General features: G+C 44.3%; 1 protein-coding gene across 2 annotated transcripts in view; it reads right to left on the bottom strand.

Moving 5' to 3' along the window:
• Positions 1 to 84: 84 nt before the first annotated feature.
• osbp2b (oxysterol binding protein 2b) overlaps positions 85 to 19,427 on the bottom strand; it is a 35,914-nt gene continuing 16,571 nt past the window's right edge. Inside the window, exons 3-15 of one of the 2 annotated variants that reach the window (XM_086111552.1) lie at positions 16,506 to 16,756; positions 11,182 to 11,380; positions 10,309 to 10,429; positions 10,102 to 10,168; positions 8,835 to 8,987; positions 8,491 to 8,736; positions 8,258 to 8,378; positions 7,546 to 7,649; positions 7,146 to 7,241; positions 6,136 to 6,320; positions 5,820 to 6,040; positions 4,888 to 4,905; positions 85 to 3,854 (exon numbers count right to left, since the gene is read on the bottom strand). In XM_086111552.1, coding sequence (XP_085967678.1) covers positions 3,712 to 3,854; positions 4,888 to 4,905; positions 5,820 to 6,040; positions 6,136 to 6,320; positions 7,146 to 7,241; positions 7,546 to 7,649; positions 8,258 to 8,378; positions 8,491 to 8,736; positions 8,835 to 8,987; positions 10,102 to 10,168; positions 10,309 to 10,429; positions 11,182 to 11,380; positions 16,506 to 16,756 — 1,925 coding nt within the window. In that variant the 3' untranslated portion in view covers positions 85 to 3,711. The remainder of the gene's footprint in view (positions 3,855 to 4,887; positions 4,906 to 5,819; positions 6,041 to 6,135; positions 6,321 to 7,145; positions 7,242 to 7,545; positions 7,650 to 8,257; positions 8,379 to 8,490; positions 8,737 to 8,834; positions 8,988 to 10,101; positions 10,169 to 10,308; positions 10,430 to 11,181; positions 11,381 to 16,505; positions 16,757 to 19,427) is intronic. The other variant, XM_086111553.1, reaches the window with a different exon arrangement.

The following is a 19,427-nucleotide window of genomic DNA, read 5'->3' as shown; positions in this document are numbered from 1 at the left end:
TCGGGGCAGAGGCAAGCTTGCAATCGTTCACATGATGTCAAATGTAATTCGTTTCTACAACTGAGACAAAAAAAAAGACATAGCCAGTGTCAACGACTTTGTTTTTATTCTTGTGCCTTGGTTGTTATAAGACAATGTTATAAAGTGAGGGGGAGGGGGGGGGGGATACAGAATTTCTGTAAAAACAACAACTTGTAACTTGTGATTTACATCTGAATACACTTACAGTTCGTGTATTAGGGAAGGAAGAGAAGTCAAGGCATGTCAGCGAACCTTCGATATTTCTACCAGACTGCCGTTACGTTGCATTGAATTTCACTTTTACATCGATTAGTAAGATCAGCAGCATTTTTCTCAGCAAACCACAGGTCACAGTTCCAGTTAGTTCAGTTGGTTTTAGTTTAGACAAGGCAAGGGAAAACACATTTTCGTCTTCCACACACTTTACTTCTGCCTTGGAACTAAACAGCATCAAACTGGAAGAAAATGAGTGCCATCCCGAGCGCACCATACTGTATATGCCACATTATACAAAGTGTATAAATATGCAAACATTAGAATAATGGCACCCATGAGAAGGTCAGGCGTAAACGCATTCCAAAAATTAAAGCTGAAATCCCACCAAGAGTCAGGTGAGAAATGCTGAAAGAGAAACATTAGAACCCTCTCAAGAAAGGGAAGGCAAATGAAAACATTGTTGAATCTACAGCACAGCTCTACGGATACACTTTGGTTGTTTTTCCCTTTCTGCTCAAGACTGAAAACCGACTTTTGTGTGTTATTGCTACAGATATCTGGTCCTGTACAGCCACAGTCACAATCTATTATCGTTTTCGGAACTGCACTGATGACGTCATTCAATTATCATTCAAAATGCAGCATGTACTTGAAATACATTTTTGACTTGAAAAGCAAAAGTTATCATGTGCCTCAACCTGAGCAAAGGAAACGGGGCATACTTTCTCTTTGTACAATTATCAACTGCCAAATGAGTTATTATGAAAGAAAATAATGACATGAAAATTTGAACTGCTGCGATGGTTGTGATCCATTCAAACAGATATTTGGACTTTTAGCCTATCAAGGCCCACTTAAGTCCTCTGAACATCACACTAAATTGATGTTAACCATAAAGCACATTATGACACATATTTATAATGTGTGGGTTACACCTCCTTCCATTTTCTATGCCACACACCCTCACTAGAGTCATGGGCTAGCTGGAGCCTATCCCAGCTCAGAGAGAGCGAGAGAGAGAGGTGGGGTAAACCCAGCAACGGTCACCGGCTGATTACAGTGTGGGTTACATGCTTTTGGGAACTGGTGATAAAAGTGCATTTGATGCTTTACGTGTTTACCCCCCCCCCCCCCCCCCCAAAAGGCATGGTGTGCTGCATAAAATACTGTCCCACAGGCCGTAGGTAAACCTACTCTGTCTTGAACAGACAACACTGTTATGAGTCAAAGATCGACCGTACAATTGAATGTCATCGCTATGTTGCTTTAAGTCAGTGATGGAAACGTGATCAAAGGAGGGAACATTGTCAAATGTTTGTGTCAGTAGCTTGTTTTTTTTTTTTTGTTATAATAAAATAAGGCCTCTTTTCTGTGATTTTGGAGCTATTAACATGAACTAGGCTACTTAACCTAATGAGTGTGTCTCCGAGTTTTCTTCTATTATTATGGAATATGTTGCAGTTCAAAATGCCAATTTATGACTGCATTTCAAATCTGCTGTCCAGCTAACTTCATTCTCATAGGACTATTTTACATTATAATTTTCTTATCACAAAATATTCACACTCAAAATAGACCAAACGGAACATGACAGTACCTCTAGCTTTGAAATCTGTATTCCTACCAATAATTACAAAAAATACTGCCTTTTTTTCCCAAAGCTTGTCACTGGATGTGTAGTGCACAGGCCAGTCAATCACAGGCAAAAGACTGAGGGTACTTTCAAAAGCTGATCCCAGATCAGTATACAAACACTGCGGACAAGACATTGGAAGTGCGGTGAGCGTGGAGCAAAGGCCTCTGCGGTTTCTGCTCGGAAGGAACCAGCCCTGATCTTTTCTACGACCTTTAACCTGCTGCCAACAGAGGCTCCAGGCTCACCCAGGGCCAATGGAATCAACTACAGTATAAAAAGACGACACTGTGGAGACATTGGATCTACATTGCGTTAGTACTGAACAGTGGATGCTGTCACTGGATGCGATGCCATGGAAGAGCACCAAGACGAGAGCAAGTACATTTCGTATCAGCAGGAACACAACGATACGTTCTCGTCTCATTTCATGCACAGTGACGAGTGCCAAGTCAGGTATAAGATGCCCGAAATGGATGCATTTCAATGGAATCTTCAATGTACCAAGTGGGACTGGCTCCTACAACCCTTTCTGAAGCATGAACTGCTTTGAAGCATTCTTGCAATTCACTCACAATCAGAGAATTTCGATGGAAAGCTATGTTACATTCAAACTGGACATTTTTTTTCCAGCAAGAATGCGGACATGCTTTCGCAAGTTCTGTGTGCATATGCAGAGGTGTACGCCAAACAACGGCGAGTCCTCATGAACAATCTTTGTGATTACTATAAACATAGAATATTCATTAGGAACAAATAGGATTGCTGAAGGGACTAGAAAATCATGCCGGTTGACTTTCCTACTAAAAACCTGTGAGGTCAGGTTCATAGTGTAGTCTCGAAAGAGATGATTTAATGAAGTAGAAGTTGTATGCGCAGGATATGAAATGCAGCATTCCGATGGGATCGCTGTATTTGCAAGTCAACACATTACCAAGTAGAGAAGATGTACAATGTCTGCCACTTTCATATCCACCATTGTCAAACCATCTGTTTATTTTCACAGTGATTACAATGTTTTTTTTTATTTACCCCCCCCCCCCCCCCAAGAGCTAGTGTTGTTCATTTTTCAGGAAGGTACTGTATGTCATCATGCCAAATTGGCAATTAGTTTGTTACAACTAAAGCAAACTCACTATCTTCTATTGTGGCACTGAAAAAAAAATCATTGGAAGTAATAATAAAGCACATTTACTGTGAAAATAAGCTTCATGACATGGTTTCAATATATGATACAATACTTATTGAGTGTAACTCAAATAAAAAAATCTCAATTTTAAATTTGATTAAAACCTGTTGTATCCTGTTGAGAGACTACAACAAAACCCCTAAAACAATCACTCCAACAATTTCTTATGCAAGTGAATTAGATTAGCGCTAATTAGAACTCAAATCAGAAAGTGAGTAATCGAGAACTCATTTTAGGTTGATAAACGATGCTTACTGTAACTGACTTGGGGAGAAACAGTGTTTTTTTTTTTAATCTCTTGTTGCAAGGTGCCATCTACCGACTCAATCTAATCCTGTATGGGTGAATGATTAAAAGTGCCATGTTAAAGCACCTCAACAGGTGCTTTTAGTGTGATGTAACAAGTCCAAGGTTATCACACATCCACGCTCTGGGATCGGGAACATCCCAATCATACTTTCCATCTGAAGAGCAGTGAGGGTGTATATTGGGAGGTACAAAGAGTGTGTGTGTGTGTGTGTCACATTCACCACCTTCTGCTCACACAGCTCCACGTGGAGCTATCGTGAGCCTGCTACACCACACTGCCGGAAGAGGCCGAGCAGCTCCGTGTCTCCTGAGGTTCTGATGCTCGGGGGGGGGGGGTCCTGCGTTAGAATATATTGGGACACATGGTCCAGTCCTGTCTATCCTTGGCCTCCCAGTAGCCCCCTTTGTACACAAAGTTTGTCTCTCCAGTGACCGAGTCCCTCCTCTGCTGAAACCACAACGGCTGGTAGCCTTCGTATTCTCGACCTGTCGAAAAGATCGCAGTGTGTTACGCGGCTGCCGTCATCGAGTCACGCCCGCGGGCAATGTCCTCCGTACATACATTATGATTATGTATACGAGAAGCAATCAGTCACTGCGTGCTGCATTTGGGAAGTCTCCAAATGTGAACCAGTTTCATGTTGCAGTGAATGGTTTGAATGGTATGCATGTGTGCAAAACAAGAACTAAAATCGATAGACAGTTGGGATTAATACTGATGCTCGAACAGCAATCTCCTTTAGCTCTAGTTCAAGGCTAAATCAAGTCAAATATATATCGCTTTTTTTTTTAACAATAGTATGTTCTATGCGTCCCCAATAGCCTAAACACTAAAAATTGCGCTTATGGAAAATGAATTAAGCAGCTTTGTACTAGCACTCGCAGTCGACTGAAAATGACATCACAGGGCCCAGCTTGCCAATGTCACATGACCAACCCCAGAAAACACCGTGAGCCGCGATGGATGTTAGCTGAGCCCTTGGGCACTGTGATGTCATTTTCAGTCAACAGCAAGTGGCAGTTCACGGCAAAATGGCCGCCCGCTGATATGGATGAGAACAGGTGGATTAAAAACTTTTTTTTTTTTTTGCTCAATTCATCTTCCACAATCGCATTTTTAATCTAATCAAACCATACCATGCTTGGACTTGTGGGGCCACACAGAACACATTAGTGCAAAGAGCATCTTTGACTTGATTTCCCCTTCAAGGAAAACGAAAACACCACACTGCAAACGTAACATTAAACAAGGATTACGTTTATCTTGCTCATACACGGCCGACTTGTCTACACTGTGTAGATTTAGACATTTAAATACTTATGAACTATTTGATAAAAGCTTCTCACGTATGCAGGAAAAAAACCAAAACAACTTTTTTTTTCCTGATTGATTTGTCGGAAGGAGACATGAAAGGAGACATCATGCAGGTCCAACAATGGCAGAACACAAAGAGAGTAAAGACAAGATGACCATGTATGCGTGTGCGTCAACAGAGGGCGCAGAGAAACCCCCACTCACCAGAGTCATTATCACATTCTGACCACCAGTAGAGGGAGGGGGGGAAAAAAACACAAGTCATGGGTACATGAATACAATCTGTCCAACACACACACGCACACCCACGTTTTAGTGTTTAGACAAGTTTGTTAGTTTTTATTAGGTTTAATTGTTTCAAAAAAAGCTTCATTTTAGTTTTAGCATTGGTTTTTATGTCGCTCAGTATTGTTGTAATCCAGTGTTTTTCAACGAGGGGTACGTGAGTACATTGCAGTGGCTACATGGAAATTTGCCAGATCGATAACTCGTGGCACAGTGGCACCAAAATCACAACAGCGAGTGAGCTCAAATGTCAGATTTAAGCTCAGATGACTGATGAAAAGAAAAACTGCTACGATGGGTCTGAATATTATTCTTGCCCAGTGTTTTGTTTCTGTTATTCTTCTTATTATTATTTTATTAAATTCATATGCCTGTTTAAAGGGGACTTATTGAAAGGTCGTTTTTTGTGGTAAAGAGTTACTGTATATACTTTATAACAAAGAGAGGTTTCTTCTTTATTTTTACTCTTAATTTTTTTTCCAATGCGCCATCCGTATTAGTTTAGTTTGAGTTAAAAAGAAGACAATGGATAATAATAAAATGTTCGAATTAAGGCAACAAAATGAAATGATTTTCATTCCCCGGGAAATAATCGGCCGTGTTACGTTACTACTTTTGGAGAAACATCAACATGTATGAGTGTGTGGGTCCCCTCGTGGTATGACAAAAGGGTTCGGGGGTACACAAGACAAAAAAGGTTGGCAACCACTGGTGTCATCCCCCTGATGGCTGGGGCGGATCACTGAGATCCACCCGTTGCTACCTCACCTATCACAGCCCAGCTAAGTAAATGGGGGGTGTATCGATCTTGTAGGCCATATTATTTAGCTCAATCATTTTTTTCCCCATACCTTCATCCAGAGCATCAGAGGCCTCCGCTTCTCTCCTCCTCCTCACGGCTCTTTGTTTCTCTTCTAACCTTTGTTTCTCTGAATTGGCTTCGTCCCATCGCCCATCTTCCATTAGCCTCTGGTCTGGCCTCAGACGACTGTCGGTCACACCGACTCCATCTTCTTGCTCGTTCAGGGTCAGCGCCAGCGCTGAGAAGTAGTACATGTTCTCAGCATTCTCTCTAGGAGGAAAAATAGAAAGAGCAGTGTGTTTAATTGCTCACTAAAAGTGAAGATTCAGTGCGGCTTAATGAGACTCATGAGACATGGCTCTTACGGGAGAGAATACTTCTTCCACAAAAGTTTGGGGGGCAAGGTCTGGTAGATGGTCTTCTGCTTGCCTTCTGTTCCACTCCCACCCCGGCTGCTCTGAATGATCTTGGCACTCTCAATTTTCTCGTCCCACGTACCAGACAGGATGTAATGAGCTTGGCCAACACAGTCAGCCACCACACCTGTCACCTAGAATGACGAAAACAGATATCTCGCTTTTGACATGTATAAATATCATCAAAGAGGAATAACACATGTAAAGCAAATTATGGAATGAGATGAATAAAATCGAACTGTATTACACTCATCAGACTTTTATTGGGTCTTATGGCCAATCTAAGTTACAATGCAAGAGCTGTATCAGGTCTGTCTCTGAAAAGGAAACGTCGAATAATTATTTTACGTAATGTAGAGTATGTGTGGATACAGTTTTGAGCAGTGACTGTAGCTGTACTACAGCTCTTTTCAAAATTCTCATGAAGCTGTCAGTATTCTCCAGCAGGCGTATTTTTTCACACAAAATCATCACTCCAGCTACTATGCCGTGCATCATAGTGTTGTCAGCATCTTGCCTGCCCTATCCTCCGGGGTGACTGGTTCACCGGTCGCATGCTACCACCACTCGCAATTGGTGGCTAACCCCATTGACGGGTGGTGGGGCTTCTTGCTTCCCTTGGGGAATTGGGGGAGGGGCAGTGGTGGTTGGCAGGGGGGACTGGTTGGTCCCTCCTGGAGCTGTTACAAACTGTGTTCTTCAGCTATCACACTGTTTTTTTTTTTTAATTTCACTTTTGTTATGTGCTCTCTTTTCTCTCCGTTTGTGCCTTCACAAAACCTGTTCTATCAACAGTGCATTACCAGTAAATAGCACAGCACAAACGACCCCGAAGGGAGTATTTTAAGCATCAAAAGGCATAGAGAGCCACCATTCTACATGGCTAGGCAGCCGAACAAGACAAGTTTTAAAAAGAAGAGGAGTGGTGTCAGCAAGGAAAAGCAGAAAGGAGGATTTACCTTCCGAGGAACATCCCTGGAGAAATAACTGTAGGGAGAGAATTTCAGTTGACAGGTCTCTTTGGTCCTGTGATTCACTATTTCAATGTCCCCTGACTGCACACACACACACACACACGCACACACACGCGCACACACGCGCACACACACGCACACACACGCACACACACGCACACACACACAAATGACATCATGTCAGCAAAGAAGATAATAATAATAAATATGCAGATACATTCACATCTGAAAACTCCCTTCAATCCCAACACCAGCTTAATAAAGAATTTATAAACAATAATGAGTTGCCATTCGAGAACCGCAGGCTACACGAAAAGTAACCAGATTGCTTGGGCTTTGGACGTGCGGATGGATGGCAATCGATGAGAAGTGCTTGTAAACAAACCTGGTCAATCCACAGCTTGCCCACAATGATGTTGTGCACCGTGGACGTGACTTTTCTCCACATGTAGTGGTTGCCGCTAGAGTGGAACTGCAGATGAATTGCCCCTGGAGATGTCAAACCACAACAACAACCTATGAGTGTTGGCATACGACCGTCGTGTCGTTTTGATGAAAGCTCAGAAACATGAACGATTTGGTTTTAAAATCTACATGCATATTATTACTGCAAGTCTATGAACAGTGTTCGCCTCCAAAACATGTTCTCACACATTTAAGGACTGCACAGAGTCTTTTCATTCTCACCTAGCCCGTCATCAACTAAGCCTGGAAGATTGCAAACATGAGTTTACGATAAACAATTGCTCCATACTGCATGTGTTTTCCGATACAGGACACCACCCGGAAGGAACGAAAGAAAGCGTGCAAATACCACTGCCCGATCACTGGACCGGAATGATACAGTATAACTCCCCTTAATTCCATATTTTATGTTTGTGTCATAAGTGTCACCAAGCAACCCTGATTTATTTTCCCTATCCCCGGGGTATCGAGTGCGCAGGATGCAGCTGCAGCGGTCAAACCCTCTAGGGCAGGAGAATAGTCTCTTAGCTTGCAGTTCACGCACAATTTGGCAATTAATGCTCTTTGTTTCGACAGACTAAGCATTTGTTGGAATTGAGGCGTTTCCAAGCAGCGATAAATGAATGTCTTACCCAGAGGCATGATGGAGAGGTATTTTCCACGGAACTTGCTGGCAATTGTAATTTCCTGCCATAAGGTCCAGCCTCGTTGGGAAATCACATGATGTGCAGCCGCAGGGGGGTGATGGCTCACCTTTTACCAAAATGGACGGGAATTTACAGTAAATGACAGAAGTACAATTCAGAACCCCAAATATCCAGTTTGCATTTGTTAAACAAAGTACGCGTGTCACTGTGAATTTTACCTGCTCGCACAGTGAGCGGTAGCCAAACTCCTCGAGGCGATCAAGCTCGTAGGTCTCCCCCAGAAGCGGGTTGAAAGGTTTGGCCGTCCGGTGGATCGTAGTGGAGTAAGAAGACACGGAGAAGGCGGCAACCAAACACATCTGCTCCAGCGAGGAGTCACAGCGTGCTGCCTTGTCCAGGAGCTCATGATACTCCAAATCTTCAGTGAGACGTTGTAGCATCGACAGAGGCTCGTTGAAGTTCACCTGCGGATGCGGAGTTGAAGATGACGAACAGAAATTTCTGAAAAGTTGTTGAACCAAGGCCGGAATGTTCAGAAACGCAGGAAGCCATGCTCACTCACAGGCATGGGAATTTTGGAGAGCTCCTTGCCAATGCAGTTCTTCATGATGCTCCACAAATTGAGGGAGTAGTTAGGCTTGTCAGGGACACGAGTCCGCCTTTGTCTGCGCGGCTGCAGCTCTTTCCCTGACACATCGTTATAGCTTGGAGACATCTGCGGACGATAGATGAAAGTCGTGGACTATATCCAAGTTTGACCGAGTAAAGCTGAACAGCAGAAAACAAATCAAACAGCGAATGAGCAAGTGACAGGAAGCACAATGGGAACATAAGACAAGTCAGTGATCAAGAAGCAGCAACAGCAGCAATGGGGATGAGAGTAGCAGATGCTGCCGCTAATTAAGAACTAAAAGCTGTAATAAGCCTTATAGGCAAAAAGTTCGCATCTGCAAAAACGGGTGCAAATTTGATCGCTCATGCAAAATGTGGAAGCTGAACTACAAAAGCTTGGTTGATAGAGCGTGATTCTAAATTTGTTGGCAGGCTTCCAAACACTGAGTGACAGTATAACAGTTTTGAATGTAGTCTTTTAACCCATTCACTCCCAAAGACGTTTTTAAACGTCTTTTCAGACTTGGTCTAGAATTGGCTGGTACTGAATGAGTTTTAAATACAGTAGTCGATTTGGCGATTACACCCGTTGCCAACAGTGCACACAATCTGGTCGAGTGAGTGCCAGCTATTTGGGATCTTAGTAAAAGATCAGGGCGGCCCGGTGGTCCAGTGGTTAGCGTGTCAACCTCACAGTGCAGAGATACCGGGTTCAATTCCAGCTCCAGCCTTCCTGTGTGGAGTTTGCATGTTCTCCCCGGGCCTGCGTGGGTTTTCTCCGGGTACTCCGGTTTCCTCCCACATTCCAAAAACATGCATGGCAGGCTGATTGAACACTCTAAATTATCCCTAGGTGTGAGTGTGAGCGCGGATGGTTGTTCGTTTCTATGTGCCCCGCGATTGGCTGGCAACCGGTTCAGGGTGTCCCCTGCCTTCTGCCCAAAGATGGATGGGAAAGGCTCCAGCACCCCCCGCGACGCTTGTGAGGATAAAGCGGAAAAGAAAATGGATGGATGGATGGTAAACGATCACAGCTCAGTGGATAGCGTACAAACCTAAAAACAGAACATGCGATCTGTGCTAGCGTGAACAAGCCGTCGAGAAGATCTGCCTTTAAGTCTCAATGTGTGAGGAGTGACTGGAGTGAACAACAAGCAATGAGCCATCATGATAACATGACAGCAACTCTGTCATTAGAAAATTAAAAAGAGACTTACATGGTTGTCCTGGTTCCAATCGTAGGAATTGCCTCCGCTCGCTCCACTCAAACTACTCTGAGATCGCCTGGAATGGAGACAAAGAAAACCCAATGGCAGTGCAGTAGAATTGACAGCAACAAAGACCAAGCAAAACGTGACGGAAACTCTCTGAATAATGCTCATGGAGACATATTAGTAAGAAAAAACATCAGGGCATGTTCAGACCTGTGCTGTGTGTTGTCAGTGGCAGTCACTGTGATAAATGCAGGGGAATCTTCCATGGCATCAAAGTATTCAGTGTCCTCATCTTCATCACTGGCCTCTCCTTTGAGCGGCCTCTCACTCCCTTCGACCAGAAGGACATTCAGTACGTATATACAGCGAGCAAACCAAACATACGCCACACACAGGTCACATGATAAACATTATTTCGTAATGTTAACATCTAAAAATAGTACACAAACGTGGCCTTTTGCACGTTTGAATGTTGTTTTATTTTAATCAAAACAATGAGGGCAATATTTGAAATTGATGGGATTGACCGCCACTTGGCTCAATTTGACCTATCCGGGTTATTCTTTTAAATCAGAGTTGGGTAAAAAAATAATTCAATAATTACGCTGTCCTGAGCCAATTTGTTAGTTTCATTTAACCTGGCAAGTTAGGTCAAAACTGAAGAACCCAATTTTTGGGCTCAAATTGGCCAAAGTGTGGGTCGATCCTTTTTAAAAACAGTAAATGGATTCAATTTAACCTCAAATTCATTCTTTTTTCACCAACTGTTTTTAGAGGGTAACAAGCCTGGATGATGCATCGCTGCTTTTCTGAGACTTCTGTCTGGACTGGCAACGGCAAGTGGCATTACTGTTCACACTTTTTGAAAATGTCAATGTTTTGTGATCTCATCCACCTATATTTAATATTTTTGTTTGAAAATATTCACAGGTCATACTTCAAATGTCAATTCAGATGCGACGTAACTCCCTGACGTATTGCTAAGGAGAACATAATCAGATCCAAACCATCTGACAAGATGGGGGTTTTATCACGTGACCTTGATCCAATGAAGTAGAAAAGAAGCAGGAGACTCATGCTCACCCTTCTTGTCGGCCGGGGCGCTGGGTGCGCTGGATGAACGTGTCGGTGCCGCTCTCCACGCTCGCTCCAGACTGTTGTGCTGCTTGGCTAACTGCTCGATGGTCTCTTCCAGGTGGGTACGCTGCTCTCGCTCATACTGCAGTGCCCGCTGCCACCTCCGACTGTGAGTCTCAGCCAGGTCCAGAAAATCTCGACAAGCCTGGGGAAACACAAGCACACAAATGCTGTCATTTGCTCTGACGTGCGGTCCTGTACAACACATGTTTTCAATCTGTGACGTAGATCCCTTGAACAAAAACAAGAGAGAGTAGAGTTCATTTCCAGTCTTCTTCATTGCTTAAGGGACTGACACAAGATCTGGTTTCACTTCCAGGCGTGATATGCTCTTCTGCTCACTGCTCTTCAGGGAGAACAAATTTTGCTGTCCAGAAAATTTTGGTTTCTGGTCATTTTACCCCAAGTATAGTGTAAACAAAGTCAACAGAGTGAGTGATGAGTTAGGCGTTCACGCTGATTGCATGGCAGAGGACTTTTGAGTCAAGAGGGGGCGTCATTATTCCTGCTGTGCTCAGACTGCTGAGCCCAAGAGGTTACTTCAGATCACACAGAAACGACTTGTCAGCATTTGTTGGCACTGCATCGTATCCCTGATGTTCCTACTACACAGTAAGCACAAAAGTAAATGAACCGGAACGCCTTAGAGCTGACGACACTTAAGAGAAAAATGTCATGTGACAGTCACTAAATAAGACTTTAAAACTTCATTTTTGCTGCTTACTAAAATGTCTGTTTAACAAATTATCCAGGATCTGCATTCATAAAACCATAATTCGGGTGTTTCATTCTACCACGTGTCCATTCAAACGCACAATTAGTTATCACTCAATCAAGGACAACAAGATAAAAAGTTAAACAGAAAGATACATCCATAAACTTCCATTTGATCAAAATTTCTAAATAAGCAGCTGACATGTTTCCAGGTTTTTCATTACAAGACTGTTTTTGCGTCACCTAAAACAAATTCACTTCCATGTTCAATGTCCAAAAGAATAGTAAATGACAGAAACAATTTTGTTGAAAACGCAGAATCCTGTTAACGTTTCCCAAGTACCATTCCCTTCCCCCTTACCTTCAAGTGGTCAAACATGAAGTGTCTCAACCACTGGTGCAATCACTCAATTTAAATACTCGACATGCATATGAACTTGCAGTTCACTTCCTCAGATGTGACTATGAAGCCAACACCCATTGAAAAACCATACGCTAGTTCCACATTTTTACTGCTGAGTCTCCAGTTCACGAGCAGACTGCATGTGACGTCCGGTGGTGATGGAGGACGAGGTTAATAAAGGCTAAAACCTGTGGCGACGGGAACTGGTGCTGCTTGTATGAAAATATGGCACTTTGACATTTAAAGACCCACTGAACTGGGAACCATTCCTGTCAGTCAGTAAGTGCGCACACATGCAGTACAGCCATGCATGTGTACCATATGTGGGCAGTTACATCACACCTAAATGGACAAGGGTGACCTCCATAGTCATACTACCAGATCACTGCATGTCTACAGCGCTTGGAAAACCACCCCCGTGGTTGCAGGACTCCCTGCATTCCATAATCTGATCTGATTTCCCTTCTGGAGAGCCATTAAGATATGTGGAAGTAAAATGACCGCGGGGAGTTTATGCTAGCTCTGACCTCTTGTCGGAATCACGTTTTTGGTAAAGCTAAGGGCATCATAATAACTTTGACAATCCAGTAGGGGTGGTCTTATGACAGTCGATTCAAATTTCCCTTACTGCTTTGCAAAAAAAAAGAAACAAAACGATATCACAAAAAAACAACAACAAAAAAACAGCACTGGGTATAATTCCCTCCTGGAAAGGACTGTGGTCTGTTTTTTAATCCATCCATCCATCTTCTACCGCTTATCCAGGGCCGGGTCAACAGCTTTAGCAGGGAAGCCCAGACTTCCCTCTCCCTAGCTACTTCTTCCAGCTCTCCCCGGGGGATCCCGAGGCGTTCCCAGGCCAGCTGGGTGACATAGTCACTCCAGCGTGTCCTGGGTCTTCCTCGGGGTCTCCTCCCGGTGGGACATGCCCGGAACACCTCACCAGGGAGGCGTTCAGGAGGCATCCGAATCAGATGCCCAAGCCACCTCATCTGGCTCCTCTCGATGTGGAGGAGAAGCGGCTTGACTCTGAGCCCCTCCCGGATGACCGAGCTTCTCACCTTATCTCTAAGGGAGAGCCCGGACACCCTGCGGAGAAAACTCATTTCGGCCGCTTGTATCCGGGATCTCGTTCTTTCGGTCACGACCCATAGCTCTTGACCATAGATGAGGGTTGGAACGTAGATCGAACGGTAAATTGAGAGCTTCGCCCTTTGGCTCAGCTCCTTCTTCACCACGACAGACCGATACAACGTCCGCATCACAGCAGACGCTGCACCGATCCGCCTGTCGATCTCTCGCTCCCTCCTGCCCTCACTCGTGAACAAGACCCCAAGATACTTAAACTCCTCCACTTGGGGCAAGATCTCTCCCCTGACCCGGAGGGGGCACTCCACCCTTTTCCGACTGAGGACCATGGTTTCAGATTTGGAGGTGCTGATTTTCATCCCAACCGCTTCACACTCGGCTGCGAAACGCTCCAGTGAGAGTTGGAGAGCCCTGTTTGAAGGAGCCAACAGCACCACATCATCTGCAAAAAGCAGGGATGCAATACTGAGGCCACCAAAACGGACGCCCTCAACGCTTCGGCTGCGCCTAGAAATTCTGTCCATAAAGATTATGAACAGAATCTGCGACAAAGGGCAGCCTTGGCGGAGTCCTACCCTCACTGGAAACGATCCAGACTTACTGCCGGCAATGCGAACCAAACTCTTGACATCGGTGGTATAGTGACCGAATAGCCCATATCAGGGGGTTCGGTACCCCATACCCACGAAGCACCCCCCACAGAACTCCCCGAGGGACACGGTCAAACGCCTTCTCCAAGTCCACAAAACACATGTAGACTGGTTGGGCGAATTCCCACATACCCTCGAGGACCCTGCTAAGGGTGTAGAGCTGGTCCACTGTTCCACGGCCGGGACGAAAACCACACTGCTCCTCCTCAATCTGAGGCTCGACTTCCTGACGGACCCTCCTCTCCAGCACCCCTGAATAGACCTTACCAGGGAGGCTGAGGAGTGTGATCCCTCTGTAGTTGGAACACACCCTCCGGTCCCCCTTTTTAAAAAGAGGGACTACCACCCCGGTCTGCCAATCCAGAGGCACTCTCCCCGTTGCCCACGCGATGTTGCAGAGGCGTGTCAACCAGGACAGCCCCACAACATCCAGAGCCTTGAGGAACTCCGGGCGGATCTCATCCACCCCTGGGGCCTTGCCACCGAGGAGCTTTTTAACCACATAAGTCCAACCCCTCTCGAGAGAACTAGTACCAGAACCCAGGCTGTGTGTGGAGGCAAGTCCGACTATATCCAGTCTGAACTTCTCTGCCTCACACACCAGCTCGGGCTCCTTCCCTGCCAGAGAGGTGACATTCCATGTCCCAAGAGCTAGCTTCTGCAGCCGAGGATCGGACCGCCAGGGTCCCCGCCTTTGGCTGCCGCCCAGCTCGCATTGCACCCGACCCCTTTGACCCCTCCCACGGGTGGTGAGACCATGAGAAGGGGGACCCACGTTGCCTCTTCGGGCTGAGCCCGGCCGGGCCCCATGGGTGTAGGCCCGGCCACCAGGCGCTCGCCAACGAGCCCCACCTCCAGGCCTGGCTCCAGAGGGGGGCCCCGGTGACCCGCGTCCGGGCAAGGGAAACTGAGTGCCATCGATTTTATCTATCATAAGGGGCTTTGTGAGCCGTGCTTTGTCTGGTCCCTCACCTAGGACCTGTTTGCCATGGGTGACCCTGCCAGGGGCATAAAGCCCCAGACAACTTAGCTCCTAGGATCATTGGGACACACAAACCCCTCCACCACGGTAAGGTGACGGCTCACGGAGAGGTGTTTTTTTTGTTGTTTTTTAATCAAATTGTAAAATCAAAGTACTTTTGGTCTAAACTAAAATTTGGTCAGTGAACATTAGAAACAAAAATGATCATAGAATAATAAAACATTTTTTAAAAAGTGGTTCAACACACCTTGTGCAGTTGTCCGCTTACGAGTGGAGTCTGTTACTGCAACCCAGAAAGCTGTGACACCAGTGAGCTCAGTTTGAAAGAGAGAAGGTTCCCCCCCCTCTCACACACCCACAATCAGACTAAGTGTCATTACGTCAACATTTCGATCCCCAATGCTCATCCAGAAACTTGCAACTCTAGTTGTGTCGCTACTACCCAGATCCAACCTTATTGGATCAGTTATTTTGCTTGACATTTTGTGTCATAGTCAAGGTCTTCACTAGTTATTCACTAGATTGATGTGATTGATTACATCAACACTAGTTTTGCACCAGTAAAAAGTATGCGATTGTGAAATTTAAGTACAGCTAAATAACCTAACTTAGGGGTGTGATGTTTTGTGAAAACTATACGAACTGTTCGATTCGACTGCTTGTTGGGATTCGGTTTGCACGGTCATGGTAAACTACCCACCTCCCTCCATTTAATAACGATGTGAAGATATAAGCGCTTTGAAAATAGCTCCTAGGCACCTAAACATAGACGCCAATGGCTGAATGCCAAAAAGGCGAAGCGGTGTGTTGCTAGCAGTTAGCAACGTGCAGGGTTTGAAATGGAGAGAGGAGAGAGACAACACGTACAACTTTTGTGCAATCTGTCTGATTTCACGGCTCTCAGAAAGCTCTGTGAGCCGAAGCTAGCGTAGCGAGGTTGGCTCGACAGTTTAACTCACCAATCGCTAGTCAAATTTTTCAAGTCCGTTCTGCATTTCATTGAGAAGCCAATAAAGTGATAGATTCGGGGGAGACATTGCTCAAGGATAGATTTAGCAAACGTGATTTTTGAACATTTCCCAATAACTATTTTATGAAAGTTAAACTATGAATCGACGAAAGAGGCAGAACTTTGACCTTCTGAACCATTATTACCTATACCTCATAATCTACCTGTACAACTTCCGACTCATCTTCTAATGCCAGTTCACATACATAGTGAAGGCAACTCCGCAGATGTGGTGTGCAGTTTTAATGACACGCTGGAGAGCCTTCCTGTTCTGTACGGCACAGTTCCCATACCAGATGTGATGGAGTTGGTCAGGATGCTCCACACTGCATCTTTAGAACTTGCTGAGCAGTTTGGAGGTGGTACCATAATGCACGTTGTCAAGGCAAACTCATAAGTATGTGTTAGCGTGAGGCTACTCACATTGATCATAGCATTAGAAGTGATGCGGAAGAGGGTGGCTCTCTCGTTGACTGCTTTGATCTTCTCACCTCCCTCCACAGGAACTTTCAGGCCCTCGAGTTCACTGAGAGAACGTTGCAAGGCAGCCCCGTGCTTGGCAATCAAGTCATTACACGTGCTGAGGTCATCAAGCTTGCTGACGAGTATCTTTAAAGTTCCCTGAATCTCAGTGCGGTCCGATTGGGATGCCGGCTCCTCGTCTCCTGAGTCATCTGGAACATAAAATGGGACATTTATTGAAAAAGGTTTTCCTTCCGATATTTTCCCTGCACAAAGCACAACCTCCATTGTCTGACTCATTTCCAGTTGCCTTTTTGCTGACCCACCTAGTTACCATTCAAAATATTCAACCTTCATCACTGCTCACTTAGCAGCACTGCCATACTTATGCAATACAGTACTCTATGATACGATATTATCCAGCTCACTTTTTATCGTTTATTTCTTTACCAAGACAATTATGGGTTTCCCGTCACACAATCAGCCAGGAATGTAATTCATCAGATGGCTTCGTCTGACACACACTAACCTTTAGCTCCTTTGGCAGTTCTACATGTAAATCACGTCAGTGGCATTTGGGGACTCCTAACTTGTCCGTACCCATTAGGCTTGCACCTGCCTCTTCCAGTGGTAAGGCCTCATTATAGCGGGTACCAGAAGTTAAACTGAAATGTTGCGGTGTCAGCTTTGCATTCCTCACTCACACCGACATCATCGAACAGACGCACACAAAATAAACTGGAAATAAAAGTTGCATTAGGAAGGGAAAGCAATGAGTACATCGACAACCAAATTATTGAGACTTCTTACAACAACAAAAAATTACATCATATATCTTTTTTTCTCGAACAATTTCAATTCAAATACAAAGATCTGAATATTGCAACACAACACAAGGAACATTCCGCAGTGTCACAAAAACAGCAGCTAAGAAAGCTGACTACAGTATTTGAATGGAAGGAAAGACTTAAATGCAGTGGTTTCCTACAAAACACCTCCCTCCCCAAAAGTCTCCCCTATTCAATACTCTGATAACTAAGTGAATTCATTATAATAGGTGTGATATATATATAAAAAATTATAGATAATAGATAGATAGATAGATAGATAGAAGGTGTGCGTGTGTGAGAGAGAGAGATAGTGAGCCATTCTGATTCTTGCCAGATTGTGATGTAGCCATGTGGTTGATTTGCATAATAGTAACCCTCCTCTCAGCCCCCCACAGATAATTTGTGGACTACAGTGTCTGAAAAACGAAATAAAAACTATGTCCACTATATTTTAACTACGGCCACAGCAACACATGGATTTTAAAAAAAGGATGGTTATTAGAAACCAAGGAGGGAGGGATGGACAAACGTAACAGCGAGTGAGTGCTCTGGATTGCTTGAAAAGGGGAAAAAATATTGACTCTTGAAGTGAGTCAGTTTGAGCATTCGGCTAGACCATAGTTCCTTAAAACCAGACATCAATGCTTATAGTTGTGGTTGTAGTCTATAGGCAGATGAGCAATATTTGGATTGCCAAAGTGTATTTGGTTTGCTTATTTATGATTGTATTGTTCTTTTTATTTTGTGTTTTGTGAATATGTTTAGCTTTGTGTATAGTGTTTGCACATCACATTGCACGGTTCGGTGAATGTGTCTCTGCATTTGCTCTTATTTCGCCTTGTTTTACCCTCGCCTTGCAAAAGAGACTCGCCTTACCTGAATAAATACGTTAAATAATAAAAAACAACAACAAGTAAGACGTTTTGAAGACCGATGCTTTGACACAGCTCCCAGATTGATTGTGCAACCTGCCAGTAAGCTTGTCACTCCCAAGTCTCCACTCAGAGCTTTATCTTTCCATTCAGCCTCGTAACATACGTGCATAGTTCTAACAAGAAACGGATCAATAGCATCCCAGTGATACAATCGATATGAGATACACAGCCTTTGGGGCGTATGAAGCAGCAAATGCACTAGCTGCAGCATGCTCTGACTCCTCAACCTCAATCAACCAGCAAGTTTAGCGGCTCTCATCGATGCCACTTAAAATAAACGGTCACATGTCCACAAGCATGTTTGTTAACACAGGGACTGTTTATAGCAGCAGCGCCTGATGCCCCAATTCCCCTTCCAAAAAACTCAGCTACGAGTTGGGGCTGAAAGCTTCAAAGAAGAGTATACACGGCATCTGTGTCAAGTCTTTGATGTTCAAAGTTAAATCCTCCATATACAATCGTATTGCAGGAAGGGAGAGTTCGCATGCAGTTTTAAAACTAGGAGCAAATTTTGAAATATAGCCTCACTTCACTAATCCTCATCCCCAACCCCAGATTCTTTGACCAAAGCCATATCCCTCACTAACGTACACGAGAATTAAACAATCCGACTTTAGCCAAAGCAGCTACAATGAGCATGACTTGTTCATCGTGGAGTGTTACAGCAAATGTTTGAGGTTTCATTTTTTTTTCGGACGTTCAATTAATTAAAAATCAAAAAGATGTGATAATTGTCCAAGTTAAAAAAAAACTAGGGCTCTGCGAATTTCTTAACACGACATTCGTGTCAGATATCTCAATAACGATATTACTGTTGGTTCAGTCCAAGAGGATGCACATTTTTTAATTAGAAGTCACTAACAGTCATCGACATTAACCAAGTAATCAAAAAATGTCAAATAATTCAATTCACATTGCACTGCCACTGTGCTTCAGAAATAAATCACAATTTTATGCTACAATAGAATTGTTTGTTGTGTTTGTTTATGTACGCGTGACTGTGAGTGAAGGTGCATTCACTGCATCTGCGTGCGTGTTGTTTCATACCAATGTATCCATGCATGTGTGTACCTCAATGCATTACATAGCCTTCGTGGTAAAGGCCCGCCGCACAGAGC

Source organism: Hippocampus guttulatus, chromosome 5, assembly GCF_054856545.1.
Source record: "Hippocampus guttulatus isolate MCC_2025c chromosome 5, RoL_Hgut_1.0, whole genome shotgun sequence".
Lineage (NCBI taxonomy): Eukaryota > Metazoa > Chordata > Actinopteri > Syngnathiformes > Syngnathidae > Hippocampus > Hippocampus guttulatus.
The sequence above is the reverse complement of the archived record's forward strand: the minus strand, read 5'-3'. Positions and strand labels throughout refer to the sequence as shown.